The 21654-nt window shown below is 47.2% G+C and overlaps 2 protein-coding genes across 4 annotated transcripts in view; one reads left to right on the top strand and one right to left on the bottom strand.

Moving 5' to 3' along the window:
• The window catches only part of IL1RL2 (interleukin 1 receptor like 2), a 52015-nt gene extending 43611 nt beyond the window's left edge, over positions 1 to 8404 (top strand). For all 3 annotated transcript variants that reach the window (XM_032177447.1, XM_032177446.2, XM_032177445.2), the window contains 3 exons: positions 2126 to 2287; positions 4061 to 4441; positions 8355 to 8404. In XM_032177447.1, the coding sequence (XP_032033338.1) occupies positions 2126 to 2287; positions 4061 to 4441; positions 8355 to 8404 (593 nt within the window). The remainder of the gene's footprint in view (positions 1 to 2125; positions 2288 to 4060; positions 4442 to 8354) is intronic.
• Positions 8405 to 8936: 532 nt separating this feature from the next.
• On the bottom strand, positions 8937 to 19914 carry LOC131381274 (uncharacterized). Its single transcript, XM_058428099.1, has 5 exons — positions 19560 to 19914; positions 19114 to 19461; positions 18372 to 18801; positions 9951 to 10073; positions 8937 to 9018 (listed from the first exon to the last, which is right to left on the bottom strand). The coding sequence occupies exons 1-5, from the start codon at positions 19912 to 19914 to the stop codon at positions 8937 to 8939; spliced, it is 1338 nt and encodes a 445-aa protein (XP_058284082.1).
• Between the last annotated feature and the right edge of the window lie 1740 nt (positions 19915 to 21654).

The following is a 21654-nucleotide window of genomic DNA, read 5'->3' as shown; positions in this document are numbered from 1 at the left end:
GGTCAGCAGTGGTTGGTGTGAGAATTGATGGAATGAGAAATGGTGATATGTAAACTGTCAAGATCTGTGCACATTTTCATTACTATTATTTGGATGAAAACTAGAAGAATGCAAGGTTTTCCTTTCCCTGATTAATCTTAAAATCACCTCTCTGCAAGTCTGCTCATCCAACAAACTCTCATATAAAGGGAATAGAAAAGGACACCACCCCACTCTAGTACCTACTAGGCTGTCTGAATTTCTAAACAGCCCAAAGCTCGAAATCGCGTTTTCCAATGAGACGCCCACACTTACCTCTTCTTCCACTCAAGCCCTCTGGCCCTGCTGAAGTTCCTTATTCATTCACACGATTCCTGAGTAGGGAATTATTCCTCCTTTCATGCCCTTCTGAAGCTGCTCCCCTGGAAGCCTGTTTACCATCCTTTCTTAGACCCTCACTTTTTTCCCCTAAACTCTCCCACCCTTTAAAATCCAGGAGCTCCAGCCTGGCCAACATGGCGAAACACCGTCTCTGCTAAAAGTACAAAAATTAGCCGGGCCTGGTGGCGGGCGCCTATAATCCCAGCCACGCAGGAGGCTGAGGCAGGAGAATCGCTTGAACCTGGGAGGCGGAGGTTGCAGTGAGCCAAGATGGCGCCACTGCACTCCAGCCTGAGAGACATGAGTGAGACTCCATCTAAAAAAAAAAAAAAAATCCAGGAGTGGTCCCATGTTCATTGTGAATTTTTTTTTTCAAGAACTCCAGACCGTGGGGATGTTTGTTTCTTGCTGTCTTTTCTGTTCATTTGACTCTCTCGCCTCGTAGTGTCTTGTGTTGTTTAATTTCTGTGCATGTGAATGGTCTGCCCAGTGAGGTCTGTGTCTTGTTCATCTCTGCACTGGCCAATGCAGGGGCTGCTTTTGAGGTTGCTCAATAAATACTGACGACGATGACATGCGCCACTGGGTTCGACTTCTCTGAACGGCACTGCAGATTACTAGAGTCTGCTCAATTGCTTTTTCTCGTTTCACAGATGTGAGTCTATGGGTTTGTAGTGATGGAATTCACTGGTGGGTCTGAATCAGGAGGGAGTCATCCAGTTTTGCCTGGTGCAGTTAGGACAGTGCTCTGTCACACAGGACACGCTGAGGGTAACATGGGTAAATGGCTAGAGTTTCCTGCTTTTTTGTTTGTTTATTTTAGAGATCCTTTTTTTGTTTGTTTTAGAGATGTGGTCTTATTCTGTCATCCAGGCTGGAGTGCAGTGGCGGGATCACAGCTCACTGCATCCTTGAACTCTTTTTTTTTTTTTTTTCAAGACAGAGCTTTGCTCTTGTTGCCCAGGCTGGAGTGCAATGGTGTGATCTCGACTCACTGAAAACTTCACCTCCCAGGTTCAAGCGATTCTCCTGCCTCAGCCTCCTGAGTAGCTGGGATTGCAGGTGCCCATCACCATGTCTGGCTAATTTTTTGTATTTTTAGTAGAGACAGTGTTTCACCATGTTGGCCAGGCTGGTCTTGAACTCCTGACCTCAGGTGATCCACCTGCCTTGGCCTCCCAAAGTGCTGGGATTACAGGCATGAGCCACCATGCCTGGCCATGTCCTTGAACTCCTAAGCTCCCATTTCTGCCTGCTGAGTAGCTGGAATTTCAGGCCTGAGCCATCATGCCTGGCTAACTTTTTAAAAATTATTTTCTTTGGAGAGTCTTGTTATGTTGCTGAGGATAGTCTTGAATTCCTGGCCTCAAGCTATCCTCCTGCTTCAGCTTGTTTATTACAGCCATGCACCACTGCGCTGGACAAGTCTCCTGCCTTTAATTCTCATTTCTGGCCACATCACAGGGAGTGGTGGACTTAGAATCAAAAGACATGGGGTAGGGTTAGGGATTGCAGATGTGATGCAGCCTACCCAGCCTCAGCTTCACTCTTGCACATTGGGGATAAGACCACCTCCCTCAGGGGTCCATTTGTGAGAGGAGATGATGTTGCTTGACAGCCCCTGGCACCAAGTCAGCCAATTGGGCACTCAGAAGTCATGGAACCCAGGCCAAAGGACACCATGGTAGCCGCTCAGGTTTCCGGTTTGTTAACATGAGAGAATTTGGTAGCAACAATTCCACGAGCTTGTCCAATTCCTTTTCAGATGGGAAGCTGTATGATGCCTATGTCTTATACCCCAAGCCCCACAAGGAAAGCCAGAGGCATGCCGTGGATGCCCTCGTGTTGAAGATCCTGCCCGAGGTGTTGGAGAGACAATGTGGATATAAGTTGTTTATATTCGGCAGAGATGAATTCCCTGGACAAGGTGTGTTTTAAGTGAGGTATAAAAATAACCAATAAAAGGAGAGCGACCCCTTTGTTCCTCCACTTTACTAATGGCGGTGACTCTACCTGCCTTCCCCATGGAACCACAGAAAGTCTATGACCAGCGCCCCCTGCCCACCAGTGCCCAGCCCCCAGCCAAGGAGGTTAGGCCCAAGCTAGCTGCCTGCTCTAGGCTCCTCCTTGCCCCGCAGTGCCTGGGATTCCTGCTTGCAGCAGCACGCGTCTCACTTTGAGTGAGTTGCCTGGTTAAGCCATTCACAGAAACAGGTGGCCAGTGATGTAGTGTGGCTAAAGGACTGAAAGGTGGCGAGAGGTCATTTGCCCTCACGTCCCTGAGACGAACTGCTGGGTGTTTTCCATGGGTTTGAACAATGTAAATCAGGTAGTGCTTAAAGCTGATTTTATAAACCTCAACCCTAGTTGCCCCTCCCCTCCCTAAATAAAATGGAAGTTTTAGTGTACTTTTCCCATTTGATAGGAAGGTGGCTTTGGACAGTTCAGTTAACATCTCTGAACCTCAGTTGTCTCATCTGTAAAATGGGGATGGGGTGCTTCCCTGACTCAGATGAGAGAACTGAATGAGAAAACCTGAGAAGGGGCCCCTGGCATGGAGCTCAGCACACCTTAGACACTCACACAACAGTGCCTTCCTGTCCCTTTGTTCTCCTTCTTGGAAGGCTATACAGCAAAATGGCTGAAATCTGAAATAAACATTCTTTTCTAGTCACCAGTGAATGCCAGTTCACTCACTTATTCAACATATATTTATTGAAAACCTCTATGTGATAGACAGTATTCTAGGCACTAGGAATACGAAAATCAGCCAAGCAGAAGGGCCTGTCCTCAGGGAGGTTCCAGTCTATTCTTATTTCTTATGAGAGGCAACTGTAGACTGAATAGCATCTGCAGAGCTGGGTATTTAGAGAACCCTCCCTTTCCCAAGCAATTATCAGGGCATGTTATTTGGTTTCTAAAGTAGTCACATACATCCTGGTCATTTAAATAACTATAAAGAACAAAAGGAAAACACAGATTCAAGATTAATGCAACATTTCAGCTAACTACATGTTTCCTATCCTTTTAACATCTATTTTTAAGAATGTGTTCATCTGCTAATATACACCAGACCTTCAGCTAGTCTGGGGATACAGAGTTAGGCACCATCAGATACTTGTTGGCCAGGGAAAGTGACATACAAAGAAACCACATGCAAAATATGATTCATGACTCTAGAGGACCAAGGCTTCAGGGAAAACCACAAAGCCTTCAAGAAGAGGTGACAAATGTTAAAAAAAAAAAAAAGAAAAAAAACCCAAAACTTGTATTAATTCATTCCTGACTAAGTCATGTTTATTTTAAAGTACATTTTTGGCCAGGCACGGTGGCTCACACCTGTAACCCCAGCACATTGCGAGGCCGAGATGGGCGGATCACTTGAGGTCAGGAGTTCGACACCATCTTGTGGTAAAACTCCATTTCTACTAAAAATGCAAAAATTAGCTGGGCGTGGTGGTACATGTCTGTAATCCCAGCTACTTAGGAGGCTGAGGCAGGAGAATTGCTTGAACCTGGGAGGTGGAGGTTGCAGTGAGCTGAGATTGCATCCCTACACTCCAACCTGGGCAACATAGCGAGACTTCATTTAAAAAAAAAAGTCAATTTTCTCCTGGCCTGTTTCAAATATTCTCACTAGCGTTAAGACCTGAGCTGTTTTAACTGTGAGCTCTTCTGAGCCTTCTTTCTTTATTTCCAGCCGTGGCCAATGTCATCGATGAAAACGTTAAGCTGTGCAGGAGGCTGATTGTCATTGTGGTCCCCGAATCGCTGGGCTTTGGCCTGTTGAAGAACCTGTCGGAAGAACAAATCGCTGTCTACAATGCCCTGATCCAGGACGGGATGAAGGTTATTCTCATTGAGCTGGAGAAAATCGAGGACTACACAGTCATGCCAGAGTCAATTCAGTACATCAAACAGAAGCACGGTGCCATCCGGTGGCATGGGGACTTCACGGAGCAGTCACAGTGTGTGAAGACCAAGTTTTGGAAGACAGTGAGATACCACATGCCGCCCAGAAGGTGTCGGCCGTCTCCTCCGGTCCAGCTGCTGCAGCACACACCTTGCTACCGCACCGCAGGTGAGCGGGTGGGAGGACACGAGTTTCATCATGCACTGATGGAGGGTCCATCATTGCGCGGTGGCTCACAGCTGGAGGAGGACACATTTCATCGGGGCCGTCCACTCTGAAGCTGGCAGTTGCGTACTAGTGAGAGGGTCTGTTGTGTTTGTTGTCATTTGTTTGCTTCTATCAGAGCTGCTTCTTCAGGGAAAGACACGGCTTCTGCAGAAGGCCCTCTTTAGCCTATGGGCTTATTGACACATGCCCACTCACTGAGGCCTGGATGGATACAGTACTTGGGCCCCTTGAGAACAGGACATGGAGGGTTTTAGAAATGGCAGTGGACATGCCCGGAAGTTTGCCCATGATGTGGCACCCATGGAGTCTGAGATGGGAGCCTGTGCTGTCGAGGGACCACAGGAGGGCAGTCTAGCACCAGGAGAGGGTTGGCAAGGATAGCAGTATTTGTCCATGCCTGTCCAGTGTCCGCAGGGCCCTGTGCTCGGGGGTCTTTTGCTGTGTCTGCGTCTCTCTCATTCTGCCAGTGCAGACAAAGAGCTGTGACCACAGCCTTAGCACTGTGCTTCCAGAAGCGAGTTGAAAGTCACCTAGACCAGTGGGGACCCATGGGTGTGGCCATGACTACCTCTTGGTCACCCTTCCATGCTTAGAGCGGCTTTATCTGTCAAACGAAAGCAAGCAGGAATTCCTTTCCTTTCCCTTTTAGACACACGTCAACCAGAATTCTGAGCAGCCTGTGAGAGACACAATTGGCACACAGATGATAGAATTCTAGTCCAAGCAAGGCAAAGTCAGTTTCCAATGAGCCAGTGTGCCCTTGTCACAGGCCAATTTATAACTTAATGATTCACAAAGTTTTTAATACTAAAAATTAGCTGTAAACCCTCATCACTTTTTTCCAAGACCCTGGCCTGAGGGAATTAGGCATAGCTCAACCCTCTGAAGCTGTGGGTTGTTGACACTGAGACTTAGTAAGCAGTCAGTGGTGGCTGGAAGGGAGTCAGCCCTGAGAGCCAGCCGGCAGGGGCGAGAAGGGGAGCCAGAGGGTGTCAGGAGGCCTGTGGCCCTGGGATGGCGTGGGGAGCAGGGTGGGTCGGGAGGCGCTGTGCTCTCGTTCATAGGCGGTGGGTGGTGCCCAGTGTGGGATGGACTTTCAGGTGCTAAGGAGCCTGCTCCTGTCTTTGAAGAATTTATGTTCCAAGGTGACCTCACATTACACATTTGTTCAGCATCCTACGGAGGCCTCGACTTGACATTGGTCCACTCTTTATTTAACATTTGCTTTTAAAATTTTTATTTTGGTGAACTATATGAACATAAAATTTACCATTTTAACAATTTTTAAATGTATAGTTCAGTGGCATTAAGTACATTCACCTGTTGTGCAGCCATCACCACCATCCATTCCAGAATTGTTTCATCCTCTCAAGCTGAAATTCTGTGCCCATTAAGCTATGCCTCCCCATTGCCTTCCCATTGCCTCCCCATTGCTCTGAGGTAGGACATAAAATACATTTTAAGAATAACAGCATTAAAAAATGGCTAATATAATTCATTACTACTATTACATTTTTGATACTTTTCAATAAAAAGAAAGTAGAGACACATATTGGAAAGAGGGAAGCTTTTTGACTTATAAAACTCCAGTTAAAGAATTCACCAACAGTGCTGGTCTCCGGGAAGTCAGAGGTTTCCAGAAAATACCTTTTCTTCTGACGGGTCAGCTTTCTGTTTTGCTGACAGCCTCGACTGATGTCCTGTGAGTGTGGTCATTCACTTATAAATAATTAATTGCTAGAGAATCCATTTTCTAAAATTCGCAGGCACACCCTTCAGAGAGGACACGTCCCCGCACCTCTCCCACTCTCCCCACACTGCAGCTGCCTCTGGCTCCCTCCATCCTACAGAGGGAAATGGCTGGGAAGGAAGGGGGAAGGGTGCGAGATGCCCTCAAATCTGAATAGGGTGGGGGTATTCCCCAAATCCTCACCAAACCACGAGCCAGTGACCACTCACCCATTGCGGTCCAGATCTTATTGCAGGGTTAGTCAAGCGGCCAGAGGTGGTGCCCACTGCCCTCATGGGGTTTCCTGGCATGGCCTGGTTTCATATGCACTCCACAGAAGGAAGGGCGAAGCGTCCTCAGCCCGCCTGCAGCCACCCTGCCCGCTCCAGCACTGCAGGCAGCCTCCAGAGACCAGCCCAGAGAAGAGAACAGCAGCGAGTGAGGAGACGAGTGCGGAACAGATCAGTAACGCCCATTTTCCTCTTGGGTGCAACAAGACAAACAGCCTGTTTTAATTAAACTAGCAAATCCTCCATGAGGAATGACGACTCCCATGTTGGAGAGAGAAATCGAGATGCAAAGAAACTTTTTAAAGTTCTACTAATTCCTAATGAAATAATAGGGATGCAATGCAGCAAGAATACAAATAATTAAAGTAAGTAGCCTGGCATCACCGCTGACATGTAGGCAGGTTGGCAGGTAACAGCTCCGCTCATGGTCTCAAGTCCAAGTTTGTATAAGAAAGGAAGTTTAAGAGTTCAATGGCTAAGGGACAAAAAGGTAGTTTATAGGAAAGCTGAAGGCCACCCTCAATTCTCTCCCGTTTCTCCAGCTGGGCTTGGTGCAAATATGAGGTCAGTGGGGTCCTATCCCTAGTCCTTGGGGGTGGGCTCCAGAATTCTACTCCAAGCAAAGTGAAGTCCGTTTCCAAGGAGCCAGTGTATCTTCATCACAGGCCAATTTATAATTTAATGATTCACAAAGTTTTTTAATGCTATGAATTAGCTGTAAACCCTCATCACTCCTTTCCAAGACCCTGGCTTGAGGGAATTAGAGACTCCCCTGGGAATCCCCAGGGGCTGACCCGGAGGTAGGGCTGAGAGAGGAGACTGGACCAGAGAGGTGAAATACAGGTGCTGAGTCGCTGGGTTACCTTTACATTCACCTTCCTATAATGACTGAGTCAGCCACAAAACCCACTTCCTTTGGTATCTCCCCTCAAATACCCTGAGTCGGCTCGTGAGAGAGGCCCTGGGAGAGACCCAGTCACGTTAAATAAAGGGCCCAGGAAGGTGTGATCTTTTCCCGGAGGACCCAAGCAAGATGAAGATATACATGCAAAAAGTGCTTGGCAAACCGTGGGATGCCGTGAGGAGCTGGCCTGCCAAAATATGGAACGTGCTCAGGGAGCCTCAGCCCCCAGGGGCCCCCACACCCATCAGCACCCCATAGTGACGCAGACCACTTCCTGCCACGTCACGGTTGGTTGACCTTTCGTCGGCACTTGGTCCTGTTTTTTATTTATAAACTTCCCTCCAACACATGCTTGTTTGGTATTGATCTGGGGCTGTGTAAAGTGGAAAATTCCTTCCTGGTTTCCCTGAAGAACAGAGGCTGTTCCAGATGAGGTCTGGAGTGAGCTACAGAGGGTGACCATGGCTCTAGGAGCGGTGGCTGCTGGGTCTGAATGTTAGAGGCCACACATCTCCAGTGGTATTATTCTGGGAGATGAGAACTCTGTGTGTGGATGTCCCCTCCCATACACCCAGGGACTTCTGAGAAATGCTGCTGTTCACCAATACAATTCCACCCTCATCTCCCGGGCTGTCCCTGGAGAGGGGCTCTCCACTTGAGAAGCACCTCAGAGCCCTGGCTCTTGTCATCCAAATTCACCTTTCCTCTGGGGCTTTTATAGGAAAAGTGACAGTTGCCACTGCTCACCTGTGATGCTCTGGCATAACCACCTTGCAAAGATAACCCAAGAGAAATGGAAGCCTCAGGGATATACCAGCAGATGAACTGACAGCAAGGTAGAGGTTTTCGCATTCCCATGGCAGGTTTCCTCCTCAGCCCCCATCTCCCACCACATCAGAAAAGGAGTAAATAGATCTTTCCTGATTTCAGGCCCAAAACTAGGCTCAAGAAGAAAGAAGTGTACTCTCACGACTGGCTAAGAGTTGCTGGACTGACACCTATGGCTGGAAGATGACTTGTTTTGCTCCACATCTCCTCATTCCTACACCTATTTTCTGCTGCAGGATGAGGCTAGGGTTAGCGTTCTAGACACCCAGTTGAGCTCAGGCTTAGAGAAGAGGACGATAGGATAAGAGCTGGGGCCATCCCCATGTCATGGTGGGTGAGAGCTGGGGGTATCCTTATGTCATGGTGGGTGAGGGCTGGGGGCATCCCCGTGTCGTGGTGGGTGAGATCTGGGGGTCATCCCCATGTCATGGTGGGCTGAGCCCTATATGGAAGCCTGTGCTTGGATAGTGTATGCCCTTTCCCCTGTTTTTCCACAATGAACGATTAAACTGTAAATGTTACAAAGTCAGTAATTTGTGAAATAAATTTTATTCTCATTTGAGCAACATAAATCACAATTTTGTTTGTTTACCATGTCTGTCAAATTCACAAACATTTTCTTATCAGTTTAAAAAATGAAAACTGACTTCTGCTACAATCATCTGACAATTATCTTGTCAACATTCAAATATTTTTCACCTTAAATCCACTACCTTTGTGGTATGGTCCACTGAAAAGTTGGGCAAAACCCAATCTGTGGTTGAGGCTATAGAGAAACATGAGGGTCATGCACAATAGCTTTTTTCCCCCACACTTAGTAAATGGGCTGTTTCTCAGTCTGACAGCCACCAAAGCTTTATGTCCTGATGAGTATTTTCATCCTCTCATCCTCTCTGATGGCCTCGTTTCTCCAAATTTCTTCTTCTTATCTCTCTCTCTCTTTTTTTTTTTTTTGAGACAGAGTTTTGCTTTTGTCACTGAGGCTGGGATTACAAGCATGAGCCACTGAGCCTGGTCAAGGTTTTCATATTTTTAAAACTTTGAAGTACAATGAGAAACATAATTTAGTAAGCAACTCAGTGTGCACACACGGAATGGAAAAAGCTCTGTTCTATTTTATTTGTTCTATTTTGTTCAAGACTAGCTCAATTTTTCAAAATGCTGGTCACAGCTTGCCAACTTGTTTTAATAACCAACTTATGCCTTTCCACTGCAATCTGGAGAGCTCAGCCTCTCAGGCTGCTGGTTCCCCTGTCAATCACGATATTTGGCTACTTTGCTTTCTTCAATCAACAAGGCTTTATCAAAAATTTATGGCTCTTTTAATTATCTGACTTCCTGGTCAATCAGCTTTGTTTGTGGTTTTAAATGACCACAGGATAGTAGAAGTGAACATAATTTCCTGCCTGTGTAAAAGGATGACATCAAGAGGAAAAGAAAGCAGCCCATTGGGTGAAGAACCTTGAGAAAGAGATGAACATTTCCTCCCTTGAGACACAGGGCAAACAAGGTCACGCCTGAGCTCGGCAAACAAGGACTTCGGTGCCTGCCTGCGGCGCCATTGCGCCCTCTAGTGGCTGCTGAGGAACCGCTGTCCAGCCCGAAGCTCACAGAGCCCCGTTCAGGCTGCCGCAACCTACCTAGGTGGCCAGAATGGAGCCTTACGGGTGGGCGGGCACCCCGGGGTGCACACATTACCTTCTCGGGGCTCTCCAATTTAAGGCCAAGGATATCTTTCTTCTTTTTCGGCTGCGGAGAAGGTGGAGATAGTGCCATTTTCGAATGTGTTCCAAACTCTTGGGCTTCTGAGATTGCCGCAGTCTGTCCAAGGGTGATGAGTGGGGATCAGCAGGCCCTGTTTACTGTGTACTCGCAAGAGGCGACTGCGGTCATAAGAATTTCAGAGAGGTGGCCCTGGCGTCGGGCCGCCTGGACTCCAGTCACAACTCCACCACTTGCTGATGGAGTATGCTAGCTAAATCCCTCGTGCAAGTCAAAAACTCTGTGCCCCAGTTTCTTCCTCTGTAAAAAAGGGATAATACAATGTTGGTATCCTTATTGCCCACTACAAAAAGGGCCAGAGAATATGAACAGGACATTTACAAAGTAAGGATTAATTCATACAAAAGCCTGGCGAAAGGAAAATGTGTGTAACATCACAAATGATCTGATGCCGCCAGGTAGGGGAGCCTTTACCGTGTGCCAGACCCTAAGCTAAGCACTTTAAGTACATTATCTCATTAACAGTCAATTATCCTATATCTTCTCCATTTTAAAATGAAGAAAGTAAGTGTGTAAGAGATTAGGTAACCCACCCAGGGGTAACAGAATTGTTAGACGTGGCCCCAGGGAAATGTATCACTGGCTGGGTATTTCACGATGTTACAGCATTCCTGTTAAATTGTTAGGTATGATAATGGTAGCATTGTTATGTTTCTAAAAGCACGTTATGTGTTAGAGGTGACATGCTGAAACATTTGTGAATGAAGTACTATGATGTCTCAGATTTACTTCAAAATAATCCAGTGCAGGGAGTGGTGGAGGACATGAGTTTGTGAAACAAGACTGGCCATGAGTGAAGTTCATTCATGAAAAAATAGAGCAGTTAAAAAGATTTTTAAAAACAAAGAAACTCTCAACCCTCAGACACTCTTGCAAGTCTGCTGTGAAATAAGACATCCTGGCTATTCTGAAGAACCGGATGAAACTAGGGATGGAGATATTTTGTTTTGTTTTCAAAATATAAACAGCTTTTTCCTCCCTGATTATTTGCTCATTGGGTAAATTTATGAAAACAGGAAGTTATAAAAATATTCATTATACTTTTGGTGTGTATATGAATATTCACATAGATTTGATCTTGCAATACCAATCTTAGATTTATGAATTGCATTAGTCAGGGTTTTCTAGAGAAACAGAACCAATATGACTTTTATATGTATACAAAATTAAGAACTGTCTCCTATGATCATGGAGGCTGAGAAGACCCACAATCCACTGTCTGCGGGCTAGAGACCCAGGAAGGCCAATGAAATATTTCTTTAGTTGGAGTCCAACACCCTTCTCCACCGGAAACACCCTTACAGACACGTCCATATATAATGTTTAATTTGGGCATCCTTCGGCCCAGGCAAGTTGACATATAAGATGAACCATCACATGGATGTTTAGGTTTGTTCCATTTGTTACTTTTACAAACAAAGTGCATTCATCTGATCATTTGCCATAGATAAATTACGGAAATAGAAGAATTTATCTATTAAATAGATAGATTTATATCTGATCATTTGATGCATTTTTCCAAATTTCCCCCTGGAAAGCTTGTACCAGTTGTGACTCCCACCAATGCTGGCCAAAGATGTCAGAAAGCAGAACATATTCTAAGGTGTCCCAGGCTCAATCCTGAGTTCCTAGTCTGGTAATGACACTGGGGAATTTCTTGTTTTATATATTTTTTGTGCATTTCAGAAGAAATGATCAACAAGCTGTGATGGGATGTTTTTGGTCTTGAAGGACCTAGTAATACACTTCTCTGTTTCAGGGTGTGGCTGTGCAATTCCCAGCCCCACTAGTCCCCTGTCTTGTATGTTTATCCATTGCACCTGCTCTGCTGCTGGTGATTCTCAGTAGGGCACATTCTCGAGCAGGCCTCCCTAGGGGTGGCAAAGGCACTCCTGCAGAGTCAGGCTCTGCCGTTGCTTCCATCCAGTTGGATGGATCCTAAAAACTTAACAGGCGATAACACAGGGGTGGAGAAAGCTCAGAGCTCCAAACAAAAGGGGAGAACCATCTGGCCTTTCCCAGTACCTACTCTAGTAGAGTGGGTTAATTAAAAACAGTAGCAACCGTGAAAGCTGACTGGTGTTATCTCTTTTCCCAGCCCCAACCAAGGCAAAACAAACAAAAAAAGCCCATACTGAGTCTCAGGGTCTTTTGTGTTTATGATTCCCATGTGTGTGGTCCCAGAGAGAAAGAGGATGGAGGAGGCAGGGGCTTGAGGTCAGCAGGCTGCAGTGGAGAGCTGCTCTCCTGTGAGGAGGCTGAAGTCCCCTAAAACGAAGAGAAAGCTTGGGATGTTGGGCTATTCCCGACCCTGCTTTCATGTCACTCTCTCTGATTTCATTTCACATATCACAGTTGACAGGGCACAGATACTCTTGAGACATTTTTTTTTTTTTTTTTGAGATGGAGTCTCGCTCTGTCACTCAGGCTGGAGTGCCGTGGCATAATCTCAGCTCACTGCAACCTCCACCTCCTGGATTCAAGTGATTCTACTGCCGCAGCCTCCCAAGTAGCTGGGATTACAGGTGCGTGCCACCTCACCCGGCTAATTTTTGTATTTTTAGTAAAGACGGGGGTTTCACCATGTTTGCCAGGCTGGTCTCAAACTCCTGACCTCAGGTGATCTGTCCACCTCAGCCTCCCAAAGTGCTAGGATTACAGGCATGAGCCACCACACCCGGCTCTAGAGACATTTCTAAAGGGGATGCTTGGAATCTTGAGAAGACTGTAGATCTTCTTGTAGGCAATCAATTATCTGTTCATTGAAATAAGAAAGCTAAGTACTTGATTGGGGGCAGGTGAGTGGGCAACGGTAGGACATTTACTCCCAGCCCCCATGCTTGAAAATCAGTTCTCTTTCCAGTTTTCCAACTTTTCTGTTTCAAGCAACATCAGTCAGGCGTCAGAATGCCCACAAAGCTTTTCTGATTGAATGAGTAATAGGTAGGCTCTGTTTTATTCTGTGTGAAAATTAAGGGTCTTTATCTCTCAGCTCTTACAATGGCCAATAAATGCTTTGAAAGGTACAGCCGTGGCCTTCTCTGGAATTGAGGACCCTCAGAACACTGCTGGCACCCTAGACCTTCCACAGAGCTTGGCCCAGTGAATGAGTGATGGGAACTTGGACGCAAGAGCAATGGTGAGATTTGCTCGGGTCTGTCCTGCCCAAGTTAATTTGCATATCTGTAGTATGGCTTCCAAGCAAGGTAAGGACCATTTGGCCTAATTTTATTTGTATTTATAATCCGACCTAGGGGTTTGAAGGACAAATATCAAACAGTGGCGGATTTCTGTTTCAGTGTTGAGCACCGGGTGTCCCTTCAGGCCTTGTTCAAGGCGGCTCCCAAGAGTCCAGTGGGCAACCTAGTGTTAGGAGGGTGCCTGTCCCACCTCTCTAGGGGGTGAGACAAAAAGGCGGGCTTTGTTTGGTTTCCTGGAAACCTCACCTCTGTGAAAGGGCATTCAGGGATCTCAAAGGACCAATCTTATACTTCTCTCCATGCCACCTGTCTACCTTCCAAGCCAAAGGTGCATGGTAGCCACTTTAGGGGGAAATGAGAGAACTCAGGTAGTCATTTAGCCATGCTATTACAAAAGTCCCGAACTGGCCTTTTGTAGTTTTATTGTCACCTTCTGCCACTCATTGAACACATGGGCCTCCTATATGGATACAGAGGTGAGCATAGAGGCATGTCTCTGCCCTGATGGCATGCATGATCTAATGGATGGAGGAGACAGCCACAAGGAGGGGGCGGGGGGAAGATGGCTGGGGGTAGGGGAGTGAGGAGATGTAGAGAGAGAGCAGGAAGAAAATCATGGAAGAAAGCCATTTGATGAGAGACTCTCTTTTTCTCTTTCTTTTTAAAAATTGCAACACTAGTCACAAGGGGTTGTGGCTGACCTGACTGTGACACCCCCAGCCCCCACCTGAGGAAGAGGCAACAGCTCCAGCACCTGTTTCTGACCTAGGGGCCAGGTGATGGCCCAGCTCCACACCACATCAGGCCTGAGTGTGGGAAAGCGTTGCGGCCAGGAGCCATCTAGGAGCTTGAAACAGAGCCGTGCTCTTCTCCGAGCTGTGGTTTCAATTAAACCCATGGCTAAAACCTTCACCAGGCATGTCCATTTGGGACGTTGTTTTGGCTTATTTAGAATAAATAATCTATAGTGGTTTTCCCTCGGTACTCGGGGAAATTGTCATCAGGTGAAACTGGCCTGAAATAAGTACTGAGATCATGCTTGGAGGTCTCGTTGGCCCGTGGGGAGGGGTGGTGGTGGCGGTGGCACGGGGTGGAGGGAGGGTCGGTACTGCTTTGCTGAGAACGACAGAGCGGCCTGGGAAAGAACGGCCTGTCCTCAGGGCTCGCCCTCGCCTCGCTCTGTCTGACCCTGAGGGTCTGTCCGCCACAACACGAACCCCGCGGATGTTCCAGGGAGGTATCTGGTAGTCTGACCTCAGTGACAAAGAAGGGACCTTACGACCCAGGCAGGTGAGCAGCGTTAAGCCCCAAACCCAAGTGAGGGCACCCGCGATTGCTCCATGCGTCCCGCAGGGGGCGCCCTGGTGTTTTTCCTTGGCTTCCTAAAGGGATTCTAAAAAGAACATGCAACCTTGATTTGACAGGAAGCAATAAAAACGCATGCAGAGAGCTGACTGGAGCCCGGATTCTACATGCCTCCTTCTTGCCTCAGAAACACAGAGGAATGAATGAATTAAAGACACAACACTCAGCCCTAGGCTTCAGGATTGGATGGGTGAGCATTTCGGGGTAGGCTTTTCTAGAGATGTGCCATCAGGGTAGGAAGAGTGTCAAATGAAATCTCACTTTATAATCACAACAGCCCCATAGACTGTTGTGGCAGGTGGAAGACAGGTGTAGCCAGGTAACTGAGTTCAAGGCAGCATGGTAGAAACATGATTCTCCCCCACAATGTCAAGCCTTTTTTTTTCCGTTAAGTAGAAGCTCCCTTCAGTTATTTCTGCTAGGTTTCATAGTTTTGCAGTCACTTCTGGTGCTTTGAAGAGTCATTTGGGGTTTATCGGATTCAGCTCTGGTTCATGTTAAAACTTTAATCATTTGATTCCAAACTTTTCCTCTACTCCGCTCATGGGAGATAGGAGCTGAGACTCTAGTGGGTGGAATAAAGGTGGTGATGGGCTGCTGTCACACACCTGTCCTCTTCCTCCATCTCTCCCACCTCATTTGGAGCAGTGAGAGATGGGGTACAAAACCATGTCTACATCTTTGACTACATATGATGGCTCTGCCTGGGGTACCACAACTGCCATCCCTGCTCATTGCCCAAGGGCATCAAGTGGATGGATGGTGACACCTTCACGTCCTACAAGGGGCTCACATCTGAGGAGACACCCTGGCAAAGGTGGGTTTTGGAGGGACCCAGCTGTGCTTTCAGGCTGCTATGCAGTGGGTGGCCTCACACCCACACCTGTGGGGCCTGTGCTGCTTTGTGCCTGGAGCTCCTAGCTCAGCTTCCCGCCATGGTCTACCTTCAGGTCTGCAGGTGCACTGGGGCTCCATCTCCCTACTTCTTAGCAATCAGAATCTCTGGTGGCATGTGCCCAACTTTGAGGGGAGCATGCATTCATGCCCCACTCCATTGGGCAGGGCCTCACCATGCCACCTCTTCTCAAGTCTACTTTTCTCTAGTTCAGGGACTCAGGGACGACAGTACAGTGAATCTACCAGCTAATCAGGTGCACAGCAGAAATCAAAATCCAGTCCCACTTTATTTATGGCACTCAAAGTTTTGGAATAATTCTCTTGGGGATCTCCCCTCACCCTGGTAGAGTGAGGAAGAAATAAGCTCTTTTCATGAACCAAACACAAAGGCCCAAAGACGACCCGTGAGCTCTCCTCATATGTGCAGTGGTTGTTCATTGGGATGGGGGTGTGGGTAGGGCCAGTTCCTAGGGAATGTCCCTCTCAGTGGGCTTGTGGCTGGTGCTCAGCATATTCTGTCTTCAGCCTCAGCCTCTGCTGAAGATCTTGAACAAGAGGAAAGATACTGTGTGGCATCTGACACCATATTTTCTAAAAGAACTTCTGAAAACCAAAGAAAAAAGACAATAGAAAAATGGACAAACAATATAAACAGGAAATTCAAAGCCACAGGACACCAAATAATCAAGACCCATAGGCGAGCCCAACCTCACTAATAATAAGGGACATGTCATTACACAATAGTTACTGCTTTATATCTTGCAGATTAGCAAAGTTTAAAGGGCCTGGCAATGTTGGTGAGGTCATGGGGCAGTAGGGATGCTTCTCTGTTGAACTTACTGCACATTGGTAGAATGACTGTGGAGAGCATTTAGCCATAATGCTCATAGCTGTTCTAGGCACATAGCCTAAAGAAGCTCTCATTCATGCAAACAAGGGCATGTGCATAAGAATATTTATTGATGTGTTATTTGTAACTGGAAATTTGGAAGCAGACTAAATATGTCTGTGGATAGGAGTACAGAAAAGCTGTGTACATTCCCCAAATCCACTATTATCTGCGGTTTAAAAAGGATGAACTTCAGCTACATGTATGAACATGGGTAAACTTCAAGCCATGTTGATAAAAAGTTTCAGAATAATATGCACAATATTTTTTATTAGTTATATATAGCAAAATACAACATACAAAACAGAATCTAAGATTGTCTCACAAGGTTACTTGTGAGTTTATCATAATCTTATTCACTTCCAGCTTTAATGTAGGATGCTTTTGTTACTTTATTCTGGGCTGAAGCTTTTGGGAACAGCTTATGTCTGAAACACCAAAGGCCATTGATTCTATGTCCCGAATAAAAGCCTGCTATTGGCATGAATGACAGTAACAGACTTTTATTATTGGTAAAAATAATAAAATTGATGCCTATTGCTTGATACTGTGTCTCAGACCTGGCTTTCTATACAGGCAGTTACCTACCCAGTAACATTTTAGAGATGCTGGAAAGCTGTGTTGCTCTAAAACATCTCTGGTGGAGACCAGTCTACTACTACATACATTTCTAGAATTAAAATTTTAAAATAGTTAATGTATGCAATCAGCAAGAGTATTTTATTAATGTCTCCAACAGCTTCATTCACACTCTTGCAAGGGTACATTTATTTGATTGCATTTCAATTTGATGGCTGAGACAGAAAGGAGACAAAATGGAAGCTTTGTTATAGGAAAGGAGTACAGAATTGACATTTAGTGTGGGCTGCTGTGGGGAGAAGGTATAAGTGGGCACCACCCTGGGGATGATGTTACAATGTTCTTTGGACAAAAGGACAAGGCAAGACAACGTTGAATGAATGCAGGTGTTTTGTCTAAACATATAAACAAGTCACAGCAAACTACACTCGGCATCATGAAATGGTGCTGCTGACCACTATAGGGATTCATGTTTTGTTGAGCATTTAGTATGTGCCAGGCACTGGCTGTACAAGCCTTTACAAGAGCCTTCTGAGGTATATTTTGCACATGCCTCTATCAGGCTTCAGAGAGTTTTGATTGTTTTCCCTAGTACCCCATAGTATTTGAACCCAGAGCTGGCTGACTCCGAAATTCAATAAGCCATAGTGCCCCTAAGTGACAGCTTCCTCCTACTCTATAGTTTATTCCTGGAGAATGTCTAAGTTTGTAATAGACTACTTTGGGTATGAGCAGTACATTTTCCCACCCTTCCTTTGATTCCAGTAGGAAGCTTCTTGTGTGCATTTGGCTCCCGTGAGTCCATGCCCAGGCTTGGCCAACCCTAACATGGTATGGCTTGCACAGTTTGCAGGCAGCTTTGTAACACAGGATAGATGAACCTAAATCCTCAGAGATTCTTTTCAGCTGGATTAGGTGGGAAAATTTGTCTCTGTCTCTTGCTCCCTGTCCTACTCTGTCTCTGAAATGTGGGTATAGCTTTGCTGGTAGCAGTCTTTCCTTCCAGAAGGATAGATTTTGTTAGCATCAAGAATGAATCATGTCAAAAGTGAAGAGTCAGAGATAAGCAGAATCAGAGAAAGAAAGAGAGACCAAGAGAAATCTGTGACACTGTTTGAGTCCCTGGATCCTGTCATGCCTGAATTCCTTGGAACTCTGAAGTTTAGGAGTTAACTATTTCTCTTTTCTGCTTAAATTTGGTTTCTGTTTCTCACAATGGAAAGAATCCTAACAAATACCAGCCTCAATATGTTAGTCTTTTCCTGCAGACTTCTTTCTGATTGATATCACCATAGCAATGTGAATTTTTCTATGAAATCACGTAAGTTTCTCTCCTTGAAAAAGAGATAAAAAAGCCATACTAGGTTTGGGGTTCCTATCATGAGTGTGTTTTGGTATAAATTATACAATGGCTCAAAAGTAACATAAAAATTTATTTTTTGGGGCAGTGCACACATTGGGCATGAAATCCGGGGCCTCAGTCCACTGCTGGGATGCCACTGGTGGCCATCATCTTCTCCCAGGCTCCACATCTGAGCCTTGTACAGAGCGATGTCATTGCAGACCCTGCAGTGGTTGAGCCTGCGATCTGGGCATTCTGGGTTGAGCCAGGGCTCTGAGTCCCATGTAATTTCCTGATTTTCGGTCTGTGTCTGAGTCCTTCCTCCTTGGTCCCTGGGCAGCATGGCGAATGAGATTCTGAAACCTGGTGTCTCCAGGCTCCTCCAGGTTACCATGCCAAGACGTGGGCTTCCTGGTGATCTGTGGACCTCGTGGAAGGGTTCACGTGATGCCACGCATAGACGTTCTGGGCTGGTAGCTCTTTGAGGTACAGCTCCTGCAAGATCTGGTTCTGAAGGACCTCACCCTGGATCACCTTCTCCCTGGGGTGTCCTGCCATGGCCTTGGCGTTGCTCCATCGTGTTCGATGCGTGCCCTGCTCCCTCGTGCCTCTCTCCCTGGCCCCGGGCTTCTAACGTCCCCAGGTAACGGTGTCCCACGCGGTCTCCAGGCTACAGCGCTCCCACAGCCCCAGCTTCTCGCGACCCAGCCCTTACCCCAACCGCCCGTGGAGGCCCGTGGACCTCCAGGAAAGGGCTTCCCGTTACGGGACAGACCCGGAGGTCATGGGCATGTGGTTAGGCCTCACCTTGGCCAGTCGTTTCCCTCCCAGCGAGCAGAAGCGCTCCTTCCTCGTGCTCTCTCCCTTCTCTGTCTCGGGCCTGCAGTTTGCTCGGTGGTTCCAGACCAAGGCACACGGGGAAGCCATTGACAAATGCAGAGTCTGGCGCGGCTGGCTGAGCAGGCAGCGGAGGCCAATGGTGGGTGTCCGTGGTCCTGCGTCTCCGTGTCCACAGCCAGGCCACGGGGACCCCAGGGTCCGCTCCTTCGCTGCCGGAGCACGTTCCCTGCAGGGGCCTCTCCGTGGGGTCGTGGATCGTCAGGGCCGCGTGGGTGGCTGGGTGGGGGCGGGGTGGGGGCGGGCTGCAGGCAGGCTCTAAAAGCAGGGGCTGGGCGGGGGCGTGGGGGGATAGGGAGGGACGTAGTGGAAGTTGGGGCCCCAACGGACATGCGGGCGGCAGATGCAGCCCTTACGAAGATTCAGGCAGGAAGAGCTCGGCGGGGCGATGCCCACGACGGGATAGTGGACGGGGACGAATTGGTTCAGAGACGGGTAGCAGATGGGGCAGAAGGACGAGTAGGTGGGATGGAACAGGAGCGTAGTCTGCGGGTCCAGAAACCGGGGACGGATGGGAGGAAAGAAGAGCCGACTGCCAGGGAGCTGCAGGGTGGCGCCGAGCGGGCGCCGGGGCTGGGAGGCGGAGATGCGGGGCAGCTTTCGAGTCATTTTCAGCGAGTGCAGCGCTCCCTCGTCGGAACAGTCGGAGTGCGCGGCGAGCGCGGGGCCTGCGCGGCTTTTATCTCCTCCGGGCGTTCCAGGGCAGAACATGCTTTGTGACCTGCGCCCCCCGCGAAGCCGGGAGCGCCTCCCCAGTTGGCACAGGGCCCTGTCTCCGGGTTTAGGACCGAAAAGGGGAAATGGAAGACAGAGGAAATGGGGCGACATAGCAACCCCTGTTCTTGTACCCTGTAGTTTTGCCCTCAGTAGGCAAAGACTGATCAGAGGGCTAGGATACAGTTAGAGGCCGGGGGCCTGGTAGAGCGGCTCTGAGCAGGATCTGCGAAAAGGGGACGAAGTCAGTGCCCCAGGCGCCTTCCCTTAAGACAGCGCAGCGTTCAAAGCCCTTGAGTCCTTCACATTACTGCGGGAACATGCGCAATTAGACATGCTAGGTCCATTTTACCCATGGGACACGAAGGACCAGAGAGGGAACCTTCATAAGCTGGCGGTGGTGACAAAGCAGGTGGGGCTAGAACTTGGGGCAGGAGAGGGCAGGTAGGAGGGAACACAAAACTGCCCCAAGAGCGCACCAGCGGCCTTGCCTCTCCTGCATGTCTGGACGGGATCCTGCAGGGGGCGCGTCAGAGCAGACCTGGGCGTTTCCTAGCTTACCCTTGGCTCCCGTGTTCCTTGGTTTGATGCTTTACTCTTTAAAATAAAAATTTTTTAAATCTTTAAATATTTATTTTATTCCATTTTAGATTCCTGGGTACATGTGTATGCTTGTTACATGGATATATTGCATAACGGTGAGGATTTGGCTTCTAGTGTACCCATCACCAAAATATGAACATTGTACCCAATACTTATTTTTTATCCCTCACTACCATCCCACCCTCCTCCATTTTGGAGTCCCCAATGTCTGTTACTTCCATCTTTATGTTCATATGTACTCATTGTTTAGCTCCCACTTTTAAGTGAGAACATGCAGTATTGTACTTTCTGTTTCTGAGTTATTTTACTTAGTATGATGGCCTCCAGCTCCATCCATGTTGCTTCAAAGGACATGATTTCATTCTTTTTGTGGCTATATAGTATTCCTTACCATATTTTCTTTATCCAATCAACTGTGGATGGACATTTAGGTTGGTTCCATGATTTTGCTATTGTGAATAGTGCTGCAATAATCATCTGAGTACAAGTGTCTTTTTTAATGTAATGATTTCATTTCCTTTGGGTGGATTCCCAATAGTGGGATTGCTGGGTCAAATGGTAGTTCTATTTTTAGTTAATTGAGAAATCTCCACACTGTTTTCCATAGAGGTTGAACTAATTTACATTCCCACTAACAGCGTATAAGTGTTCCTTTTTCTCTGTGTCCTTGCGTTGTTTTTTTGACTTTTTATTAACAGCCATTCTGACTGGTGCAAGATGATATCATTGTGGTTTTAATTGGCATATCTCTGATGATGAGTGATGTTGAGCATTTTCTCATGTGTTTGTTGGCCGAGAAACAACTTTTAATGTATCTACTTGGCATAACCTAGCCAGACAAATGCTTTCTATAGTTATGAAAGCAGAATTAAATTTGAACCAATAAATGTCATAATCCTCTACTACTCCATCACTTCTCCCCACTCCTAGACACACAAGCTTTAGGAATAAGTGAAAGAGGGAGGGCTGATCCCTAATGAGGCAGTGTGGAGCAGATGGGCTATCGGTGGGTCTCTTCAGGTGATTGGCTGGTGCTAGAGAGGAAGGGCACACCCAGGAAGGGACTGGGGCTGTCACTGGTACACTTGGGTTGTTCCGATCGTGCTTCAAAACACAAGAACAAGCCAAGCAACC

This window comes from Hylobates moloch, unplaced genomic scaffold (assembly GCF_009828535.3).
Source record: "Hylobates moloch isolate HMO894 unplaced genomic scaffold, HMol_V3 SCAFFOLD_15, whole genome shotgun sequence".
Lineage (NCBI taxonomy): Eukaryota > Metazoa > Chordata > Mammalia > Primates > Hylobatidae > Hylobates > Hylobates moloch.
This window is presented reverse-complemented; position numbering and strand designations above follow the sequence as displayed.